The sequence below is a fragment of the Nipponia nippon genome, unplaced genomic scaffold, assembly GCF_047370975.1.
Source record: "Nipponia nippon isolate SJK-2023a ecotype South Korea unplaced genomic scaffold, ASM4737097v1 scaffold_3, whole genome shotgun sequence".
Taxonomy (NCBI): domain Eukaryota; kingdom Metazoa; phylum Chordata; class Aves; order Pelecaniformes; family Threskiornithidae; genus Nipponia; species Nipponia nippon.
The window spans coordinates 16,489,562-16,508,993 of record NW_028262347.1 but is presented as its reverse complement, the minus strand read 5'-3'; the positions used below and the strand labels follow the sequence as shown (position 1 = coordinate 16,508,993).

Here is a 19,432-nt window from a genome sequence, read left to right as displayed (position 1 = left end):
TTCTCAACATGAATCAAAATATACTTCTAGATTTCCACTTACGGAAAATTACTTCCTTGTTGCTTTATGTCCCAGTGTTATGGGAACAAAAAGGTGCCGTTCCAGCTGGCTTTTCTTCCTAATCAGATTCTCTTCCGCAATAAAAATAAATTTGAGTAGTAGTTTATCCATAACGATAATGATTTACATTTACTGCATTAAACCACTCCTAATTAAGCTGTTTTTCCCCTTCCTTTGCTGACAGACTTGGAAAACACATATGAAAACAATCAAAAGGTTCTGGAAGATAAAGCCAAGCAGTTGGTGGAGCTGGAAGAGACAGTTCGCTCCCTCCTACAGACAATCAGCCAGAAGGTTGCTGTTTATAGCACTTGCTTATAAATGGCAGCAGGAAATGCTTGTGTTCAGGATGGATTTTACAAGTATTACACTAGTTCTTTTTGACATTACACTAAGACCTGATAAAGCGAACAGGTTTTATATTGACTTTCAAGTCACAGAACCAAAGACAAGTAACTTTTTGATGTTGAAAATAAACAGTACTTTTGTATCACTGTATGTACCTAGCATGGCTCATTAAGTTCCCTCCTCTTTTCAGTAACTGAAATAGTAAATCAGTTAATCCTTTAGCAAGTCTTGTTTTTAAATTGGTTAGAGATCTAATAAAATCTTGGCTCCAGCTACGTAATTCTAAATAAGGGCTCCAATTACTATGAAATACAGGATGGTCATTCAGGACAAAATTACAAGTGAATGAAGAAATACCGTCCTCGTGTGGTTAGCTAGCATTTACACCACAGTACTCAAAAAGGACTATTTACCCTCTGCATGATATCCATTTAGGGTTAATGCTAGTTTCACGTCACTGATTATGGAACACCTGACATGTGAAGTGGAAACAGGTCAGCACCGAAGGGGTGAGTGTGGTTTAGATTTCAAGCACCGAATTTACATGATAAACCAAGCTTGGAGGATCAAGCCTCTCTGGAAAAGGAGTTACAAAAGTTCACAGGGCACTTCGTGTCAACTGATGCACATTGTATACAGTGTCTGTACACAGACATTGCTCTCTAAGAACAGCTTGCACTTAAGAAGACACAAATAAGACTTTTTTCAAAGCGCAAGAGTAACATCCTGTTCACCATACTTTAGCTCAAAGTTATGTAGAACAGTGCACCTTCAGACAGTTGTACGGTACTGCACAAATTGATCTACAACATTCATCAGCAACACAAATGAGCATCTGAAACTGCAACATCCATTTACACATCCCGACTGCTAACTCTGACCTGAGGAATACATCTGCGTATATACTTTGATGAGCACCTTGACTAACGTCAGTGAAAGTCAGTCAGGACAACTATGGCAGAATATACCACCACCTAAGCAAACTGAAGAGCAGTATGTTTAAATACATACTTAGCCTTAAGCTCCATAGGTTACAAATGCTAGAGCAAAAAAAAAAGTCCATCACAGGAACCGATTACCATACCAGCATCATACACCATTTCACTGCCAGGATACTTCACAGCTGTTAATAATACAGTCTGCGAACTTTGCAACATGCAGACTTACCTGCCATCAGGCCACTGACAGGTGGCTCAGTAGCTCATCTCACTTTTACCTTTACAAACACTCTTTGTACACTTGACTAGAAGAGGAATGGCAGCCAGAGAAGTAACAATACGGTAAGAATCTTAAGGCCTTGAATTTTATTTTTCAGCGTCTGGGACACTATAGTCTCCAGTATAACTTTAGTAGTAATCTTGATTAAAGTTTCCCTGACTTTCCAAACTTCATTTAACATGAACAAAATGAGATATGAGAATTTGTAACTGATGAACCTCAAGGCCAAACTGCAGTAAGACTGCCACAAGTATTGAGGGAGGTGGGGGGGAGCGGACACAAAGCTGTTTCTGAAAGAGCGGGGCTTCTAGGAAGAACTTGCGAAGCACCAGGCTAACACTTAATAGCATTTACCTGCAGCAGGTAGAAATGATTCTGAAATGCCTAGATCTATTGGAAGAATCGAGTTTTTCTTCCCTCACTATTGTCTCACCTTTGCTTTTCCTTCAGCAACTTCCGAAATACCAAAAGCAGATCCACATTAATTCACTTACCCTAATTCACAGATATGCTGGGTCATCTCATAGCCTGGTGATAACTTTAATGAGCTGTCATGGTTTAACCCCATCTACACTTAAAACAGGAGTTAAAAAACCAAACCAACCAAAACGAAGAACAGTATCACTGGTGTTTGTTGATTAACTGAGACCTTAATAAAATGGTAATGTTGGCATATATTTCCATCACTCGGTGTGGATACTGGATCAATACTTAAGAAGAAGCTCTAAAGAAAGGCAGGAGGATACAACCGCCTTGTCCACACACAAAAACAAGTAGCTTTTGCACCATTTTCTGAATGCACGTTTCTCACCTATCATGCCATTGGCATAATGAAAAAGGACATGCACAATACCAGCAGATACTAAGGTTTTCTTCAAGGCAGAACAGCCTAGCAAAAAAAGAAAACTTAAAATGAGCTACTGCAATCGGGCACACTCCCTATACACACTGGGGATATTTCAAAGATGCCATTTGTTTGTGAGTTTCTTCATGTATTCGACAATCGAGATGCTAAAAGGAGTAACAGGGCCAATCGGCAAACAAAACCCAAGAGGACCCTCCAGCCACGTTAAATATTTATTAAGCTCTCTTGCTACAGAAGAGACAGAAAGAGAGCACAAAATAGAAAACAGAAGAGAAGAAAGTGTGTCTTAATTGTGTGAAGAGCCGACACTGCAGCCCTTGTGTATGGAAGGTGCAGAATAACCCTCATGTCATAAGCACTTAATAGCAAGCGCTGCTTCGCTACCCAGTTTTAGCGTTTCAAGTTTAAGAGAGTTGGACAACAGAAGCTTTAAAGCCAAAAAAAGATTAAGTAGCAGTAAGATTAATTTTTCTTCAGTCTTTCATTTCTCCATCAGCCCTCGATTTTTGCCCCGATGAGTTTTCAATATGAAAACATGATGTGTGGAGAATCACACGCACACAGAGTAATTTTCTCTTCAAAAAGTCAATATAGTTTTAATCAATCTATACGAGCCCCTCTTCTCCCAACATCCTAACACTACCAGGTCAAAAGAAGGATTGGTACTTGTATGTAAGAAGTAGGTTAAATACTAAAGTTAATCCTTTCAGAAGGAAACACTTTTTTGTGCGGAAGTGACAGTGGCATTTTAAGTGCCAGCGGCATTATAAATGCCAGCATTCAACTGGTTTAGTCTATCACTACTTCAAATAAGAAAACACCAGGTATGCTGGACACTTATTCAGAGTTTTGACCAGCACACCTAATAATCCCATGCAGCAGCGAAATGTTTGGTTTTGAAAAAGAAGATTTCTGTCAGGCTGTTTTTCTGCAACATTCATCATGTAAATAAACATGTAATTTTAAGTATTTAATTTACAGAAACTGGATAATTCCACTTGTTCCAAACTCTACTTGCTTAAATATTTGATGTTTTAAAATGAAGAGATTCACTTAATTCAGTCCTAAAATCCTCAGACGCAGCCTTCCATAAGGGCCCACAGTCCATTTTCAGAGAGGTACTATACACGTACAAAGATCTGCTCTTTCATTTTAGAAGTTGATAGCTTTGCCAAAAGATGCTGCTAGGTTTGCTTCCCTGAAGGCTTCTGACACTGTCTGTAGAGAGCAAACACAAAAAGGTACAAGTCGTTAATAGTTACATGCAATTAGAGCATGTCTGTGGAACCCTGGTATTCCACAGTCCGTTTAGAAAAAACTTACTGGATGGGCATGGCAAACTCTGGCTACATCTTCACATGATGCTCCATATTCCATAGCAAGGGCAGCTTCGTTAACCATTTCACCAGCACCCTGTAATTTAATGGTATTTGTAATTAGCACAAGTCTTCATGCAGTTGTTCAGGTTCTCCTGAATCACTAACAGCTTGTAAATAAGCATCTTTTGCTAAAAAAGAAAAGTTGTATTGTAACTACCGCTTCAGCTATGTTCTAATATAAGTCATAAGTACTTAATCTGTTTGGTGACAGTGCTCAAGCCTAGCGTAAATCTAAACATAGTTCTTAATGAGAGTATTTGTTCTCTCATTACTGAGAGTGGTGCAAAATCTGGGCATTTTTCCACTACGAGATACTGGTCAGATAATACCCACATTCTCAAAGCTACAGTGTACATTATCACTGCTGAAACCTCCCCAAAACTTCAATGCCCTCCTGGAAAGTTAATAGATGATAACTAGATAAACAAAAGCCTGTTACCACATCTGCACCCTCATTTTTATTTGTTGTATTTACGTGTATTTACTCAGAGACACTGCTTTGAAGAGCCAAAAATAGTGAAATCTCCTGTTACATTTTTAGCATTCAGATCCACAATCATAACATTTTCCACCAGCCCCTTCCCAATGAAGAAAATTAGTCTGTCTCACACTGAGAAGCCTAAGTTGTGCTTCCTTTAAGGCATGTTGTTTTTTAAATGACTGGCATTGTGAGAGAAAATAACTAGCATAACGCCTTATTATGTATTCCTATCAGAAGTGATGAGAATTGGATTCAGAAACAAAAAGCCTATCCACTAGTATTGACAGTATATCCATTCACAGGAATAAAGTTTCCTTTCCAGGAAAATGGAGAGCAGTTTTAGTGTTTCTCTTGAAGAAAGCTGTATACAAAGATGCACAGAAGTGTTTCTGCATACATCTTTACGAAAAAAAAAAAGATTATTTAAAGCTAAGAAACAAAAGAGAGAGAGAAGGGTCTAACTTTGGAATGTGCGGGACAGCGGAAAACTATACTTTTCCCAAATGGAATTTTCTGATTTCTCACCTTTACAAAGGATTTTTAATCAAAGTTCTGTAAGTTACTGACCCCAGATTTGATGACTGCAGCATGAGGTTACTAGCTTTGCTGGAGTCTGAAGTTCAGAGCGGGGGAAAAAAAGAAAACACGAATGAAAAAGCCACAGTCTGTTCAGCTCCCTCAACTTCCAGAACTTGAGTCAACAATTTCTGCTGTTCTCTCGAGTACTTGGCAGTATTCTTAAGAAAAAAAAAAACCTAGTCAGAAAAACCAATTAACCCTAGCAATTCTAAGGAAAAAAAAAAATGCTGGGCCTTACACCAAAGTAACAGAACAGTCGGAAGGAGGGCAGGGCTGCAGAAGAGAGCAATAAATAAAAATTACTATGATAGACTCAAATCTTCCTTCTTTTTATAAGCACCACTTCTCCTAACTTGACAACTACTTTGCAACTGTGCAACAGTAAAAGACCCTTACAAGGCCAAGACAGCAGCACAATTTACAATACTTACTGCGCCTAAAATGTGAGCACCCAACATCCTGTCTGTTGATTTTTGACTAAGTATCTTCACCATGCCATCTGTGTCAGCATTTGTCTTTGCTCTACTGTTCGCAGCAAATGGAAATTTCCCAATTTTGTATTCTATACCCTACAAAACAGATGTGTTACTGAGTTAATGACCAACAAGAACAATGTAACCATACAGACAATTTGGTAAGTACAAGAAGCAATACAAAAATAAAAGACATATAAGACACACAGAGCAATGCATAAGAACACCCACCAAAAGCGGTATAAGGGGTATTAAAAAAAAAAAGATTAATTAGCAAATGAACAATATTAACTTCACAGAATAGAAGTCATTACAGAGAACTGTGATCCTTGGGAGAGTGGCGTGCAGGAGGGAATCATTCAATCATACACCCTAAGCAATAAATTCAGATGCAGAAATTTTCCTGGAAAAAGTAGCTAGATAAACTACTAGACAATGAAACCGCACCCAAGATGGAAAAACAATTTTGAGAAGAAAACAAACAGTACCTCTTCTTTCAGCTGTTCTTCTGATTTGCCAACCCAGGCCACTTCAGGGTGAGTGTATATCACAGAGGGTACGCAGTTATAGTCAATGTGAACAGCTCCCCCAGCCATCCCTTCTACGCAAAGAATGCCTTCATCCTCAGCTTTGTGGGCCAGCATAGGTCCGGCAACTACATCACCAATAGCATAGATGCTATCAGACCAATGAAACAGAATAAGACACTGTTTAAAAACATCCTAGCACACCTAGGCTACCTTATATAATAGTCAGTTTGAAACACATTACTGAAAACTCTAATCAAAACAGATTAAAATACTACGTTTCAAAAGAAATACAAAGTATAAAAGAGCAGTTTCCAAAGAATGACCACACTTCAGGAAGTACTAGTCACTTTTAAATTACAAGACTTCAAAGGTTGACTAAAAATCTTTAGTTCCTGAAATAAACAGAAATCTTGAGTTTTCCTTTTAGAAAAGAAAACTATATTCTGCAATTAAAAACAAAAGAAGTGCTTTAATAGGTTAAACTTTAAAAAAAAAAAAAAAAAGAGTTCTGCTTAAAGAAAGTAAAAAATATTTAGTCTTACTTACTTTGGAATTTTGGTTTGGAATCTGTTATTGACTGGGATTCTCCCTCTCTTATCAAGTTCAATTCCAATATCCTCAAGACCTAGATTTTTTGTAAAAGGACGTCTACCGATGCAAACTAGGAGCACATCACAAGTTATTACTTCTGCCTTGCCACCAGCAGCAGCTTCAACACTATAGAAAAATAAGTAGCAAAAATGCTAAGCTGTAAACTTTCAGCATTGTATTTCTCTGACTAGTAACTAATGTGATCCAGATGGTGACCTACTGGCTGGATCTGGTATCCAAAACACTTGCATTCAGCCTGCCCCACGCTTCTTCCTTGCAAGAGTTGAGAAGATGGAGGAAGGGACAATACCTCTTACTACATTTGTTAACAACTCTTAGATATATCTGCTATACATATCCACCCACAGGGTATATATCCACTAGCAAGTAGGATGACCTGATAGGATCAAATCTGTACAGCAAAATAATTGGTGCTCCGTACTTGACATCCAAACTAGATATACTTTGGGGTGGGGTAGGGCCATGTATTCTGAGCAAGCTTTCTTCTGGCCCAAGAACCAAACAGCTGGTAGCAGCTGCCCCCCATCAAGTGCATCCCTCAAGTGCATCTTTGTGTTTAACTGCACCCAGAACAAGTTCAGTTCACGTGTTCTGAGAGCAATAGAACCAAAGCATGGTCAGCGAGGATAAATAGGGAGTGCGTTTCAAAAGCATACTCCTGAACCAAAATGAAACTCTAGATGTAGAAACAGACTACGTGAGAGATCCAGCCAGCATCAGCGTGGTACGTAAAGAAGCCCAAATCTAGGACCTTTACAATGGTGAAGGACAGACTATCCCGAGGTATGGCGATACAGCAAATACAAGTCACCATATTAAGATTCCACTGAAAAAAACATTTAAGCTTACTTTTGTTAAGTAACACTAAGCATTTTCTTAAAACTCACACTACAATTTCTGCATAAAGAATACGTTAACAAGAAAAAGAACAGAAGTAGTGTATACGTATGGACTTTCATGAAGCAAGTTTGTTTTATATGTTTCTATATTAGCTGTTCATCTATAAGTCTTCAAAGGGCTTGAGTGTGGCCATTAAAAGACGCTCTGGGATAGTTTCATTTATTTCTGCTCAAAAGCAATAAAATCTCTGCCACGCTTATTCTGAAACAGGAGGAGGTATGGACAAAATAACCCTTCCGGTAAACAGCCAAGAATTAACAGCTTGAAAATGACTGTATGAACAATCATGATATTTATGTTAATTATATGATTAGATTTAGAGTTCTGTTTTCATTACTGATCTCACTATAACAACATTGGTTTTACACTAGCACGCCTTCAGCTCAAGTCAACGGAACCTCTCCTGTATAAGCAATCCAGGACTCAATAAACCCAAAATTATGAGCTCTGTAAGTTACAATACAGGATAAAAACTAAATTTCACTAAAGAATTAAGTTTCATCCTAAACACATTTTTTCCTGTTTAAAAAAGAATATCTGACTGTATTTTTACATAGGTTTGATGGATTGGGAGAAAAAATATACATGGCATTCCTTTAGTTTTATATTAAACACTTACGCTACATCAATTTTTCCATCTGGTTTCTTGGTAGCACCAGTAACTTTGGTGTTCAGTTTAAACTTAAGTCCCTGTTTCTGAAGAATACGCTGGAAGTTTTTAGAGATCTCCATGTCAATTCCCATTCCACCAACATGGCCCATGAACTCAACAGCTGTCACATCTGCACCAAGGCGCTGCCAAACTGAACCCTGCAGTCACAATAATATAGGTAAAAAGAGTTTTTGAAAAGCAAACTTTGGATTTCTGTACTCTAAATATTTACCACAAACTGTAAACTTTTCAAAAGCAGGACAACACATAACAGCAAACTGATCAGTTTTTACAAATGTTACAGTGTGGAATAAAACAAGTCCAACTTTCCCCAGCCTTTTCATAAAAAAAAATGGATTTATCACTGCTTGTTTGCATACCCAAAACTTCAGTGATTGAATTCACGGAATTAAGCTTTTAAAGAAATAGCTAATAAAATAATTAAGCATAAATGTATGTTTTAGGTTATAGGTATAGAAAAATTCAAAATCAAAGAAGCTGAATGTAGCTCAGAAAACCCAAAGGAAATTGCTTGTGGTGTTCTAATACCACTACAAATTAAATCAAAACAATACCACATTAAGGAAATTCTATGCAATAAAATGGAACCACTGCTGCTTCTGTATGTATATGTAACCATAACCACTACCACCAGCTTCACCAACAAAACCCATATACACCCTATTTACCTGCAGTTATCCACATCCATCCAACACAGTATTTCACTGTGCTTACTCTTTCCTTGCTTGATGGTCAGCAGGATAAGCAACCGCTATGCAGATGTGCACACTTCCAAGCAGTTGCAAGACCAGCAAATATACATTCTTTTTTGAACTACATAGGTATGAGGCAAAAGGATTCAGACCAAGATGAACTACAAAGTCTCCGCTCCTTTGGTTGTTAGACAGAATGTGTACAATCATATCACATAAAAATTTATTGGGATAAACTGCTACACACAAGAATTTATCCTGGCTTAAAATGAACTTCTCTTAATAAAAGGAAGTTTTCTCATCTATACATAGGGCAGGTACAAAACTCAGCAAAAGTTAAGCCCCTGCAAAAGAAAACTATATGTGAGGCCCTGTATGCTCCTCTCTCACTTCTCTGCTCAGCTAACCAGCTGCAGGAGTACTGATCCTACAAACACTTATCCCAGCTTTGCTGGTAGAAAAGGGAGCTAGCAAGCTATGAAGTCTGAACAGTTTCATTACAACTCATTCAACCAAACATCTGTCAAATCACAGCATTATGATAAAATCTAACACAAAAAATAACACTCTCTTCCTTTGTAAATTAAAGGCCAAGTAGTTTAAACATCCGCTCACCAGTTCCACACCAATGACTCCTGCACCAATGACAACCATCTTTTCAGGAACTTTTTTCAGTGACAGCGCACCAGTGGATGATACGATATTATCTTCATCAATCTAATGACAAAGAAATCCACAAAGGGACATTTACAATCTCTTTTATACATTATATATAAAGCACACAGAAGTTGAAGTGCAATCATATGCAAAAAATTACTACACATTAAATTACATGGATATTACACATTGAAAAACAGTACCATTAAAATTTCAAATACATACAGTAATTCCAGGGAAGGGAGCAACTTCTGAGCCTGTGGCTATAAGTATGTTCTTCGTATTGATAACTTGTGTGCTGCCATCTTCTTTGGTTGCAGTGACTTGGTTTTTGCCAGTTATTTTTCCAAACCCAGATACATGTACAACCTTTAGTAATCAGAACACAGTAAATTCAGATTCAAATTACTTATATAAGTGATGCTACATTTAATCTAAATCTCACTAATGCTTTAGAGAGGCTGCTAACATGTACCTTTGCATTACTATCTGGTACAAATCACAAAGTAACTGTATACTATTATTTTAAGTCGATTAAGAATGGAGGAACCATTCATTTAAAAATTTCCTAGAAGAGAAGCATTCAAATTCTGCCCTTGCCGAGTCAGTCACTCAAATTAAGTTATGTGGCAAAAATATGAAAATGTAAAAAGCAAGAAATTCAGATCAGAAAAAAAATCATGGGTATACCTCAGTATATAATCCAAACTAACCTTGTTTTGTTTAAATAAATGAGCAATTCCACCTGTTAAGGCCTTCACTGCACCACTCTTCTGTTCCATCATCTTCTCTAGATTCAAACGGATTCCTGTAACTAAGGTTAAAAAAAAAAAACTTCTATCAAGCATTGCAAATGGTTTTATTTAAAGGAGCTAACCTAAACACAATGAACAGCTCTGACACAGCAAGATGTGTTGAATGGCCCTACTAAACGCTAAAGGTTACATTCAACAACTGTTATGTTAAAAAGCAGTATTACACTTTTCAAATATAACTTAGCTATCCAGGATTCAGGGTTCAAGGAGCAGACACATGTCCCTAACCCTCCAATTGACAGATAAAGGATGTTATTTATAAGTCTAAAAAGTTTTCTGACCAGAAAACCATAGCAGTCAGATTCGCATGATTAAGTTTGCTCGTTGATGGAAAGCATTGATGTTAACAGGCACTGACAAGTTGCTCTTCACACTCACTTTCGATTCCTCTATTAGCGAAATCTTTTCCATGGGCCAAGTGATACAGATGCGAGTTGTTCAGCAAGGCCTAAAGTACACACACAGAAATGTGAATTGGGACACACATTTGCAATTGAATTATTTATTTCTTATATAATCAGAAAAAAAAATCTGATATTATTTGCAAAACATTCTATTAAGTCTGACATGTATGTATTTAAAAAAAAGGTGATTTCAAACACAGAAATTGTACACAGTAGCTCTTACTGAAGTGTTTCATAAAGTTACATATTTAACATAAACACAGAAAATAGTTCAATTCACATCTATCCTTATTGCTCATTTCAACAAAGAAATTTGGAATGACTCCATGATGATTAAAAAAAATAGGAACAGATTAAGTAGAGGAAAGAAAGATTATTCTGACTGACTCACAGGAGAATTTCCTTATTACCTCAGACAAGAGATCACTTGTGAACAAAAAGAGGATACAGAAAAACTGGATGAAGAAAATCTATACCGAAATACCTGTTAAAATTTTAGCCCATGTAGACATATGTGAGTTAAATTTTGTAGTTCAGGAGTTGTGCTAAAGTTACTACAACTGTATAACTAGTTGAGCTGAAGCTAGACAGATGGCTTAGAGCTAGCTCAGGTCACTGGACACTCAGAATTCAAAATCAGAGTAGTTTTTATAATGATGTTTATAAATCAGGAGCTTGAAATGCAGAACATCTAGAACTGTATTTCTACTAGAAACAGCAATACAGTTAGGGAGGGATCTTGGTAAGAAAAATGATGTCTTTCACTGTAGCCATCCCAAACATGAAATTACCAGTATCTTTTCAAGGACAACAGCACAAGTCTGCACAGACTGAAAGCAGGCACAGTAAAACATTCAAAGCACATTTTGAGATACCTGCCTTATATACACATGCTTGAGTGAAACTAATACTGTCAGAATAAAATAATTCCATTTTTATGAGTAAGTCTTATCAACTCTCTCTCTTTAAAATTCATTTGCCCATTTCACATAACTGTCACAACCCTGAATCTGTAACATTGAAAATTATTGAAGACACAGCCACAACTTAAGACTTCAGCAATTAAAAAAGAAAAGAATTCCACTCCCAATGTATAATTTTGGGTGGCTTTTTGGAAAGGCATTTTCAAATAGTTTGTTATTGCCAGCGTGTACGCAGCCTATGTATCCACTTCTTAAGAAATTTATTGCCACTCAAAAAAAAATTCTGGATAGCATTCAAGTTTAGCCATGGGTTCAGAAGTATTTTCTTAAGAACTTCAAAGGATTAAAAAAAAAACAAAACAAAACAAAAAGGACTCAAGAAGAAAAGTTAAACAGATCCTAGCAGAGTTCCAAACTTTCAAAGTAAGACTCTGTTGATCTACACCTCATTTTTTATTTTTTCCTCAGTATATTAAGATATTCTGAACTTCATTATAACTATTAGTAAAGTGGTTAGAAATATTAATATATCATTTAAAAAACCTTTGTATTTATACTATATTTTCTCCTACCATGCTAATGGAACCTCTCTGAGCAAACAGATTAGAAATAGCAATACAGTTAGGATGGATCTTGGTAAGAAAATTGTGTCTGTTACTACAGGCATTACAAACCTGGCATTACCAGTGTCTTCCTTCACCTGCTGCGTGCTAATGAGGCAGACTCATTAGGACCCAGCTAGATAGGCTACATTAGACTAATAAGGCTATTTAGCAATATCACAGTTCTTACAAGGCCCTAGTTCTGAAATTACTTAAAACTGGACTGACAACATCAAATACTAGGTTCTTCTGAATTTCTTCTTGCTTCTCCTTTCCTTCAGATAATATGCCTTGTACTCTCCCTTTTCTCTCCCCACCCGCACTACTCCACACAAGTGCTACCAGCTCCACTCTCCACGCCATCTTTTGGGGCTGGTGAGAATACTATTTTAGCTTAGACTAATATTTCAAAAGCTAATCAACTAGGCTTTTACTATAGTCAATGGAGAGAGACAGCTATCTTCAGAGCACGGTGCATCCAACCAAAACCAGAGTTCATGATTTTTTTCAGGGGTGCCCCTCTCCCCCTAATTTAGATTTACTTTCTCTACCCCTAGTGACATAGTTTAGCATTCCTTTAACAAGAACATAATCTTGGACAAAACTACAGGTTTATTTTGAACAAATTGATTTGAGGCCATCAGGAACTTCACACAGTAGACTACAAGAAGTACAACCATCTGAAATAGTTAATGCTGTAGTCAGTTACTGGTTCCAACACAGACTCAACAGCTCATCAGAATGAGAAGACACATCTGTATGCACCTCTGGTTTTCATTCTCTTCCTCTCTTTCTTTTGGGAAAGCCCATAAAAGAGAGTTTGCAAACAAAACATTTCCCTTGAGCAAATAAACTTTTAACCCTTTGCGTTACTTATCTGGATCCTCAGCTTACTTGGATTGCAATTTCAATTTTTAAAGAAAGTACATCAATCTTGGAAAAAGATTAAGGAGAGTTTCTCAAGTGATACATATAATATCTGTTAGTTTTAATGAAGTTATGACAAACTATGTACACTTACCTTGGATGGAATACATCCAACATTCAAACAGGTTCCACCTAAGGTTTCATTTTTTTCTACACAGACGGTCTGAGGAAGAACGGGGGGAAAAAAAAAAAGAACTTTTTAGCAATACTATGCAGCCATTGCCTTACAGGGTGTCTGACAAATTAGAACTGATGACAAAGACCAGGCATACCTAATAACTCTTCCTCTACAAGTGTTTCATTAATTTCATTCCTAGATTTATTTTGTGGCTCAGATTTCCCCTCCCTCTTTTTTCCTAACTTGAAAACCACAAAATGGCTCTTTGCAACAAAATGCTCTACCAGGAGAGCGCCACATTCCCCACTGCACCAATTATACTTCTATACAAGTTTAAGTGCTCTTGTTCTGCTTCAAAAATCCACAAAGTTGCCTCACTTAAACACAACACTCCGTTCTGTGAAAGATGTTCCCCTTACAATTAAAAACCTGCAAAAAGTAAAAAATGTAAATCATGCAAAAGATTCTAAAAACAAGTAATTGCAAGCAAACAACAGACAAATGAACCGATGTTAAAATTGCATGAAGTAATGTTTTCTTAAAAAAACAAAAAGCCCAAACCACAAACATTTCCCTCTCTAAACACACTATCCTGCAAGACCTATTGCTATAAAGTTGTGCCAATATCTATAAACAAAGAATAAAAATCAAGTAAAGCAAAGCCAAGCAAAAATAAGGTCAATACCAACAGGGATGGAAAATATTTCATCTTCTTCTCATCAACCTGCCAACGTCAAAGTGTGCAAAGAAAAAAAAAAACAACTGACAAAACTTCAAGTAAAAACAGATCACTTGGGGGGGAAAGACAGTATCGTAAACCTTTTCTACACAAGCAAAAGAACTGGCATCTTCTTTGCAATGTGCACACACGTTCAAAATAATAGTTCCTTGGTTTATACTCCAAGAGCTCCAATCTGCTGACAGAAGCGACCACCCAGGGAAAGCCTTTCACCATTTCTTTTAAATTGCTGCTTTTGCGCTACAGTAGAGGTGATGGTAACTTGAAGAGCAGGATTCACCGTATCAAATCACAGAAACACATTGAGACATGCTGATCCCCTATCTACCCTTCCTCCTGTTTTAAGCACATGAATGCATGAAAAATGATCCAAAGGCTTTAAAAGCTGCACTATGCATCAAACAGCAGCAGACTGCTCCTACCTTTACCTGATAAGGAGGTTCTGCCTCATCCGCTTTACATCAACTTCAGCGACAAGGCCAAACAAAGCTGTTGAAAAGCCAACGCCCAGACAACATTGTTGGCAATACCGTGGGATGTTGTGGTGGTGATACAAGGACTTAACGCTTGTGCTAGCACACATAGCACTAAAACTGAAGGTTAAAGTTCCGTAGTTCAGTAGAGCACACTCAGGTTCTTCCATGAATGGTGTCACTATAGAATCTATCCTTTTGCCTGTCTCACAAAAACATCTCCTTACATTCCTCAAGGACAGCATAAACATTCTTCATGTTTATTCAGTGCTACAGGTGACACATGCAAGCATGTCCAAATATTTTGCCCACTCTGACTAGCTGTAAAGCAGTGTAACAAAATTATTTTTTGCCATGATGAAAAACAGAATCAGGGGCACTTTTTAACCTCCTTGTATATGCTATCCTATTTTTAATCACTGATATGAAGGACCTGAGGACAGTGTTGCTCCAAGAAAAGCAGCATATAGCCACAAAAAATAGCTTTAGAATAAACAAACATGAACTTACATGGCAGAAGGCCTCAATCTCAATTAAAACCTGTAGCACTGAGCACCTTTTTTCTCAGGTACTAGTAGCTTGGTAACAACATACATCTAAAAGCAAGAGTATTTATTAAGACAAACAAAAAATCATTCACAAACATGGATAAAGACAACTCAATTATCAGCACTAGGTCACAGGCAGATGTAAAACTTCGTGATGGAATCTCAAACGTACAGTTACACATTAGAAGGCTGAAAGATACTCAGAGAGACATCACTGAAACCCAGTTGGGGGAGCCATGAATTACAGAATTACACTCAGAATTACAGAAAAGTTTAGGTTGAAGGGACCTTCTCCGGAGGCCATCTAGTCAAACCTCCTGCTCCAAACACAGTCAACATCAAAGATACATCAGGTGGCTCAAGGCCTTGTACAGCCAAGTACTGCAATATCCAAGGGTGAAGACTAGTGAGCTATCTGGGCCCCTGTTCCAGTGTTTCGCTGGAATGCCATTCATCAACAGGAGTTCCTGTCCTTACCAGGTGGTAGAATCAACTCCTTTTTGTCATGAAGTCCAAATCTCATAATTCAGAAGCATTGGGACATATCAGCCAGCAGGCACACGCTCAAGACTGCTAGCACCACCTTCTCAGATTTCAAAATAATTAAGAGAAGAATAACACAGTGCCAAGAGAATAAGTTGGCCTCATATTAAGGAGTGAGGGTAAAAAAATATCCTGATGAAGTCACACTCCTTATTTTCTTAAGTTTAGAAAATCTGAAATGCATTATGCACGTATAATTCTCACAATACTCAATTAAATGGCACATCATTAGTACAAATCAGATAAAAGTTGCATCTTTCAAATCAAAGACAACAGGCAGAACAACAGAGATGAACATAAATAAATATAAGTCAGATACTATAGTATTTTTACAGATATATTTTTGCCTCTAAAGTTCTCACATGGCAATGGAATTCCTCTACTCACATTCAAAAACCACATCAGTTGAATACTGTTTTTTCCTCTTTTGAGTTCCCTCTGTCTGTTCTTCAGGACAGTTTTTCAGTGGCCTTTTTGTCACTGTCTCATTTCCCCCCCTCCCCACCTTTTCTTTGTTGGGAGAAAAATTCCTTCCTAGTATTCTTTTCCCACCTTCTCTTCCACAAGAGCATAAGCCCACCTCAATTATCGCTTCCAATCAAAAGCAAGCTGTCCTGAGCAGCTTTGTCAGTAGCCTAGCAGGGCTATAGACAGCAATACCTTCAACATCTCCATTTCAACTTCTGTATCATCTAGGTAAGCAAGGTAAAGAAAGATTATTGACATGTAACAGCATCTGGTGGCCCAAGATGTGACAGAATTCCAGTATCACACAAACATCTTCCAAGTTCATCTGGATGAATATTCTGCTACCTGAGTGAGGTCTCATCTTACCTTAAATCCAAGCTGAGCTGCTTTGATAGCAGCAACATAACCTCCAGGACCAGAGCCAATAACTGTGACATCGGCATCAACTGAAATAGAGAACATTTGAGTTAACTGCGGAAACAAAAATAACTTTTTACTGGAGGAATACCAGTTTATCATTTCTGAAATAATTCACGTTTGAAAATATATTTTTTTAAAAAAGCAAAATAGCTATTAAAAATGATGCAACTTAATAAACTAGGTTTAGACGAGTAAAGTACACCTCACATCTGAGAGTAACTTTCTGGACAAAAGGAAAGGTTGTGTGGAGGTATTCACTCTGCAATAAAAACCACCAGTCTTAAATTTTACAGGGAAAATAATATAAAATGAAAGGAGGCAACTGAATTCTGTCTGACCCATCCATCCTGCTATAAATCCTTTAAGAACTTAACCCAAGATGTCTGGATAGTTTACTATAACATTTTTCCAACATAGCTTCTATTGGTGTTTAGTGCAAAAGATAAATGCTTACTGAATGCCATAAAATCAGTAATTTATAAAGGAGAAAATATGGCTGAAATAGATATCTACGCAACCTCTATCGATTATGCACACAGCAGAAGCTATGAACTTTGTACCTAATTCATCTCTCATAACCACAATCTCCTTTGGAATATTAATTACCACCACTGTTCTTACATATAAAGTTCAACTTCCATTTATAGCTTTAGCTTGGTATCAAATAGAGCAAATAAGCCACTATTTTTCATCTAAATCTCCATGCTGACATGGATTCCCCTGTCACCTGGAAGACCAATTTCTGAGTTTGAAGCACTGCTTTGGTTTTTGAGTTTTTTGGGGGGGTTGGGTTGGTTTTTTTGTCCAAAGAAATTCTTCACAATTAATTACCTTGATCAGCATAGGTCCTTTGTGACACTGCACAAATTCCCTGGAGACCATGATGAATTCTATCAAAATGGCTTCTCTAAAAAGGGAAAAAAAACCCCTTAATTTTAGAAGTTGAAGTCTACCCTTGAAGAAAAATAAGCATTCAACCACACACAGACGAACACGCGGTTACAGTCACCAGTTAACCAAAACGAGAACAACGTGACTGAAGTGGACACGGAGGGCACCGACTGGAACAAGAGGTAGAAGTTGCTCTGCCATTTACCTGGGCTGCAACCTCAGCCGACCATCACACCTGTTTTCACGTCAGCCTCGCCTAAGGCTGCCTCTAACTATGCAAACTTTCAGCCCTTCACACGGGGCTCTCAAACCGCTTAATGACATAAATTAGACACCCACAGGTGTCTATGAAGAATCTTGTTGTTCCATCGCCATCCCCTTCGGCCACTTCCTCGGAGCTGTTCTGAGGAACAGGCAACACCTCAGAGGCGGTTCTGGAGAGCAAGATTTTTTAATGGTAATGGGACAGCACCGTTGCTACGAGCATCTCCGGGGCCGATCATGCTGTAACTGGAGCAGAGGAAGCTCCTGAAGGCGTTTCCGAAGCCCTCACCGCTGCCCAAGAGGCGGGAAGCGGCCCTCTGACAGCCGGCGGCTCCCACAGCCGCAGCGGCCCTCCCTCCCGGCTCGGCCCGGCGATCCCTCCGGCTGAAGGCCCCTGCGGGCCGGGGCTCCCCTCCTCCGCTCTCGGGAGGGCCGACAGCCGGCAAATCACACGGCGGCAGGGACGAGGCCCCGGGCCCACCCCTCTCGGGCCGGCGTGACGCCCGCCCGGGGCCAGGCGACACCGCGGGCACGCTGTCACCGAGGCCGAGCCCAGGCCGCCCCGGGCGAGGAGCGGCTCCCCTGCCCCGCGAAGGAGGCGAAAGGAGAGAAGGGAAGGAAGAGCAGCCAAGCCCCGCGGCCGCCAGCCGCCGCGCCCGCCCCAGGGCGCCTGCTCCGGCTCCGCCCGCCCTCACGCCCGCTCCCGGCGAGGGGTGGGGGGGCGTGAGGAGAGCCCAGGCCCGAGCTCCCGAGCTCCCAAGCGCGGCGCGGCGCGGCGCGGCGCGGCGCGGCGCGGCGCGGCTCCCCCCGCCCGCCCCCCCCGCGGCAGTGCCGTCCCCGGCCCCGCGCCGTACCCGCGCGAGGGCGCAGGAGACGCGTCCCCAGCGCTGCATCGCCGCCGCCGGCCCGCGCCCGCCGCCGCCGCCGCTCCAAGGACTCCGCGGACTCGCGCAGGCGTAGCGGGGCGGGGAGGGAGGGGGAGAGGCGCGGGGAGCGGGCGCCGCCGCGCCACGACGCCCCCTGGCGGAGGCGGCCGCCCGGCACGGCGCTGCGAGCGGCGCCCGGGGGCGGGGCCGGGGCGGGCGGGGCGGGGCGGGGCCGGGGCGGGCGGGGCGGGGCCATGCAGATGAGCCTCTTAAAGCGGCAGGGCGCTCCCGGGCCGGCCGGCCCCGCCGGTGGCAGCCGCGCCCGGCACTGGATGAGCGCTCCGGCCAGGCAAAGCAGCTCGCAGGCCCACAGCTAGTGAATCAAAATAAAGTTTGAGAACAGACGGAGAACGTAAAAATATTTTCTTTTTCGGAAGGAAACCTCTTTCATCTAAATGACGGTGAAATGTACACAAATTCAATTTTTAAATATTCAAAACCATAAAATCTAAGATATTTCATTTTGGAAAGGATTTCAAGTGACTTGGAACAATTGCTTTCAATTTATTTAATCAGGAAAAAAAATTGAACTAGAATATTGAGACATATTTATAGTTGACACAGTGTAACTCAATGCTGTTTATATTCTTCCAGACTATTTGTTCTCTAGAAAACAGGCCGCACGCCCCGCGGTCCTCTGTTATTTGCACTTCAGCACATCAGTGTTTGAACACCTAAATCCTTCATTGCCAGTGGGGGAACAGCAACGGGCCAAGACCATTTTCCCTCTATGCTGAATTCCAGCTGGTTTAGAACATGTGCAATATTCTGTTCAATTGACGCTAAAAACATCTAAACGTGGCTTTCGGTAAGTAATATGCAACAGAGTTCATAATAGCGATTGCCCGTCTTGCCCGAAAGTGAAAATATTTTCTGTGAAAAAGAGTTCTCAAGTTTTCTTGCA

The 19,432-nt window shown here is 39.8% G+C and overlaps 2 protein-coding genes across 2 annotated transcripts in view; one reads left to right on the top strand and one right to left on the bottom strand.

The window, feature by feature from the left end:
• Positions 1 to 629, top strand: part of LAMB1 (laminin subunit beta 1) — a 44,578-nt gene extending 43,949 nt beyond the window's left edge. The window contains exon 33 of the mRNA XM_087768098.1: positions 245 to 629. Within this exon, the coding sequence (XP_087624224.1) occupies positions 245 to 381 (137 nt within the window). The 3' untranslated portion in view covers positions 382 to 629. The remainder of the gene's footprint in view (positions 1 to 244) is intronic.
• Positions 630 to 2,690: 2,061 nt separating this feature from the next.
• Positions 2,691 to 18,587, bottom strand: DLD (dihydrolipoamide dehydrogenase). Its single transcript, XM_087768099.1, has 14 exons — positions 18,457 to 18,587; positions 17,279 to 17,354; positions 16,394 to 16,473; positions 13,233 to 13,301; positions 10,661 to 10,730; positions 10,181 to 10,281; positions 9,693 to 9,836; positions 9,426 to 9,527; positions 8,065 to 8,255; positions 6,480 to 6,650; positions 5,892 to 6,081; positions 5,362 to 5,499; positions 3,815 to 3,904; positions 2,691 to 3,709 (listed from the first exon to the last, which is right to left on the bottom strand). The coding sequence occupies exons 1-14, from the start codon at positions 18,493 to 18,495 to the stop codon at positions 3,644 to 3,646; spliced, it is 1,527 nt and encodes a 508-aa protein (XP_087624225.1). The 5' UTR covers positions 18,496 to 18,587; the 3' UTR covers positions 2,691 to 3,643.
• Between the last annotated feature and the right edge of the window lie 845 nt (positions 18,588 to 19,432).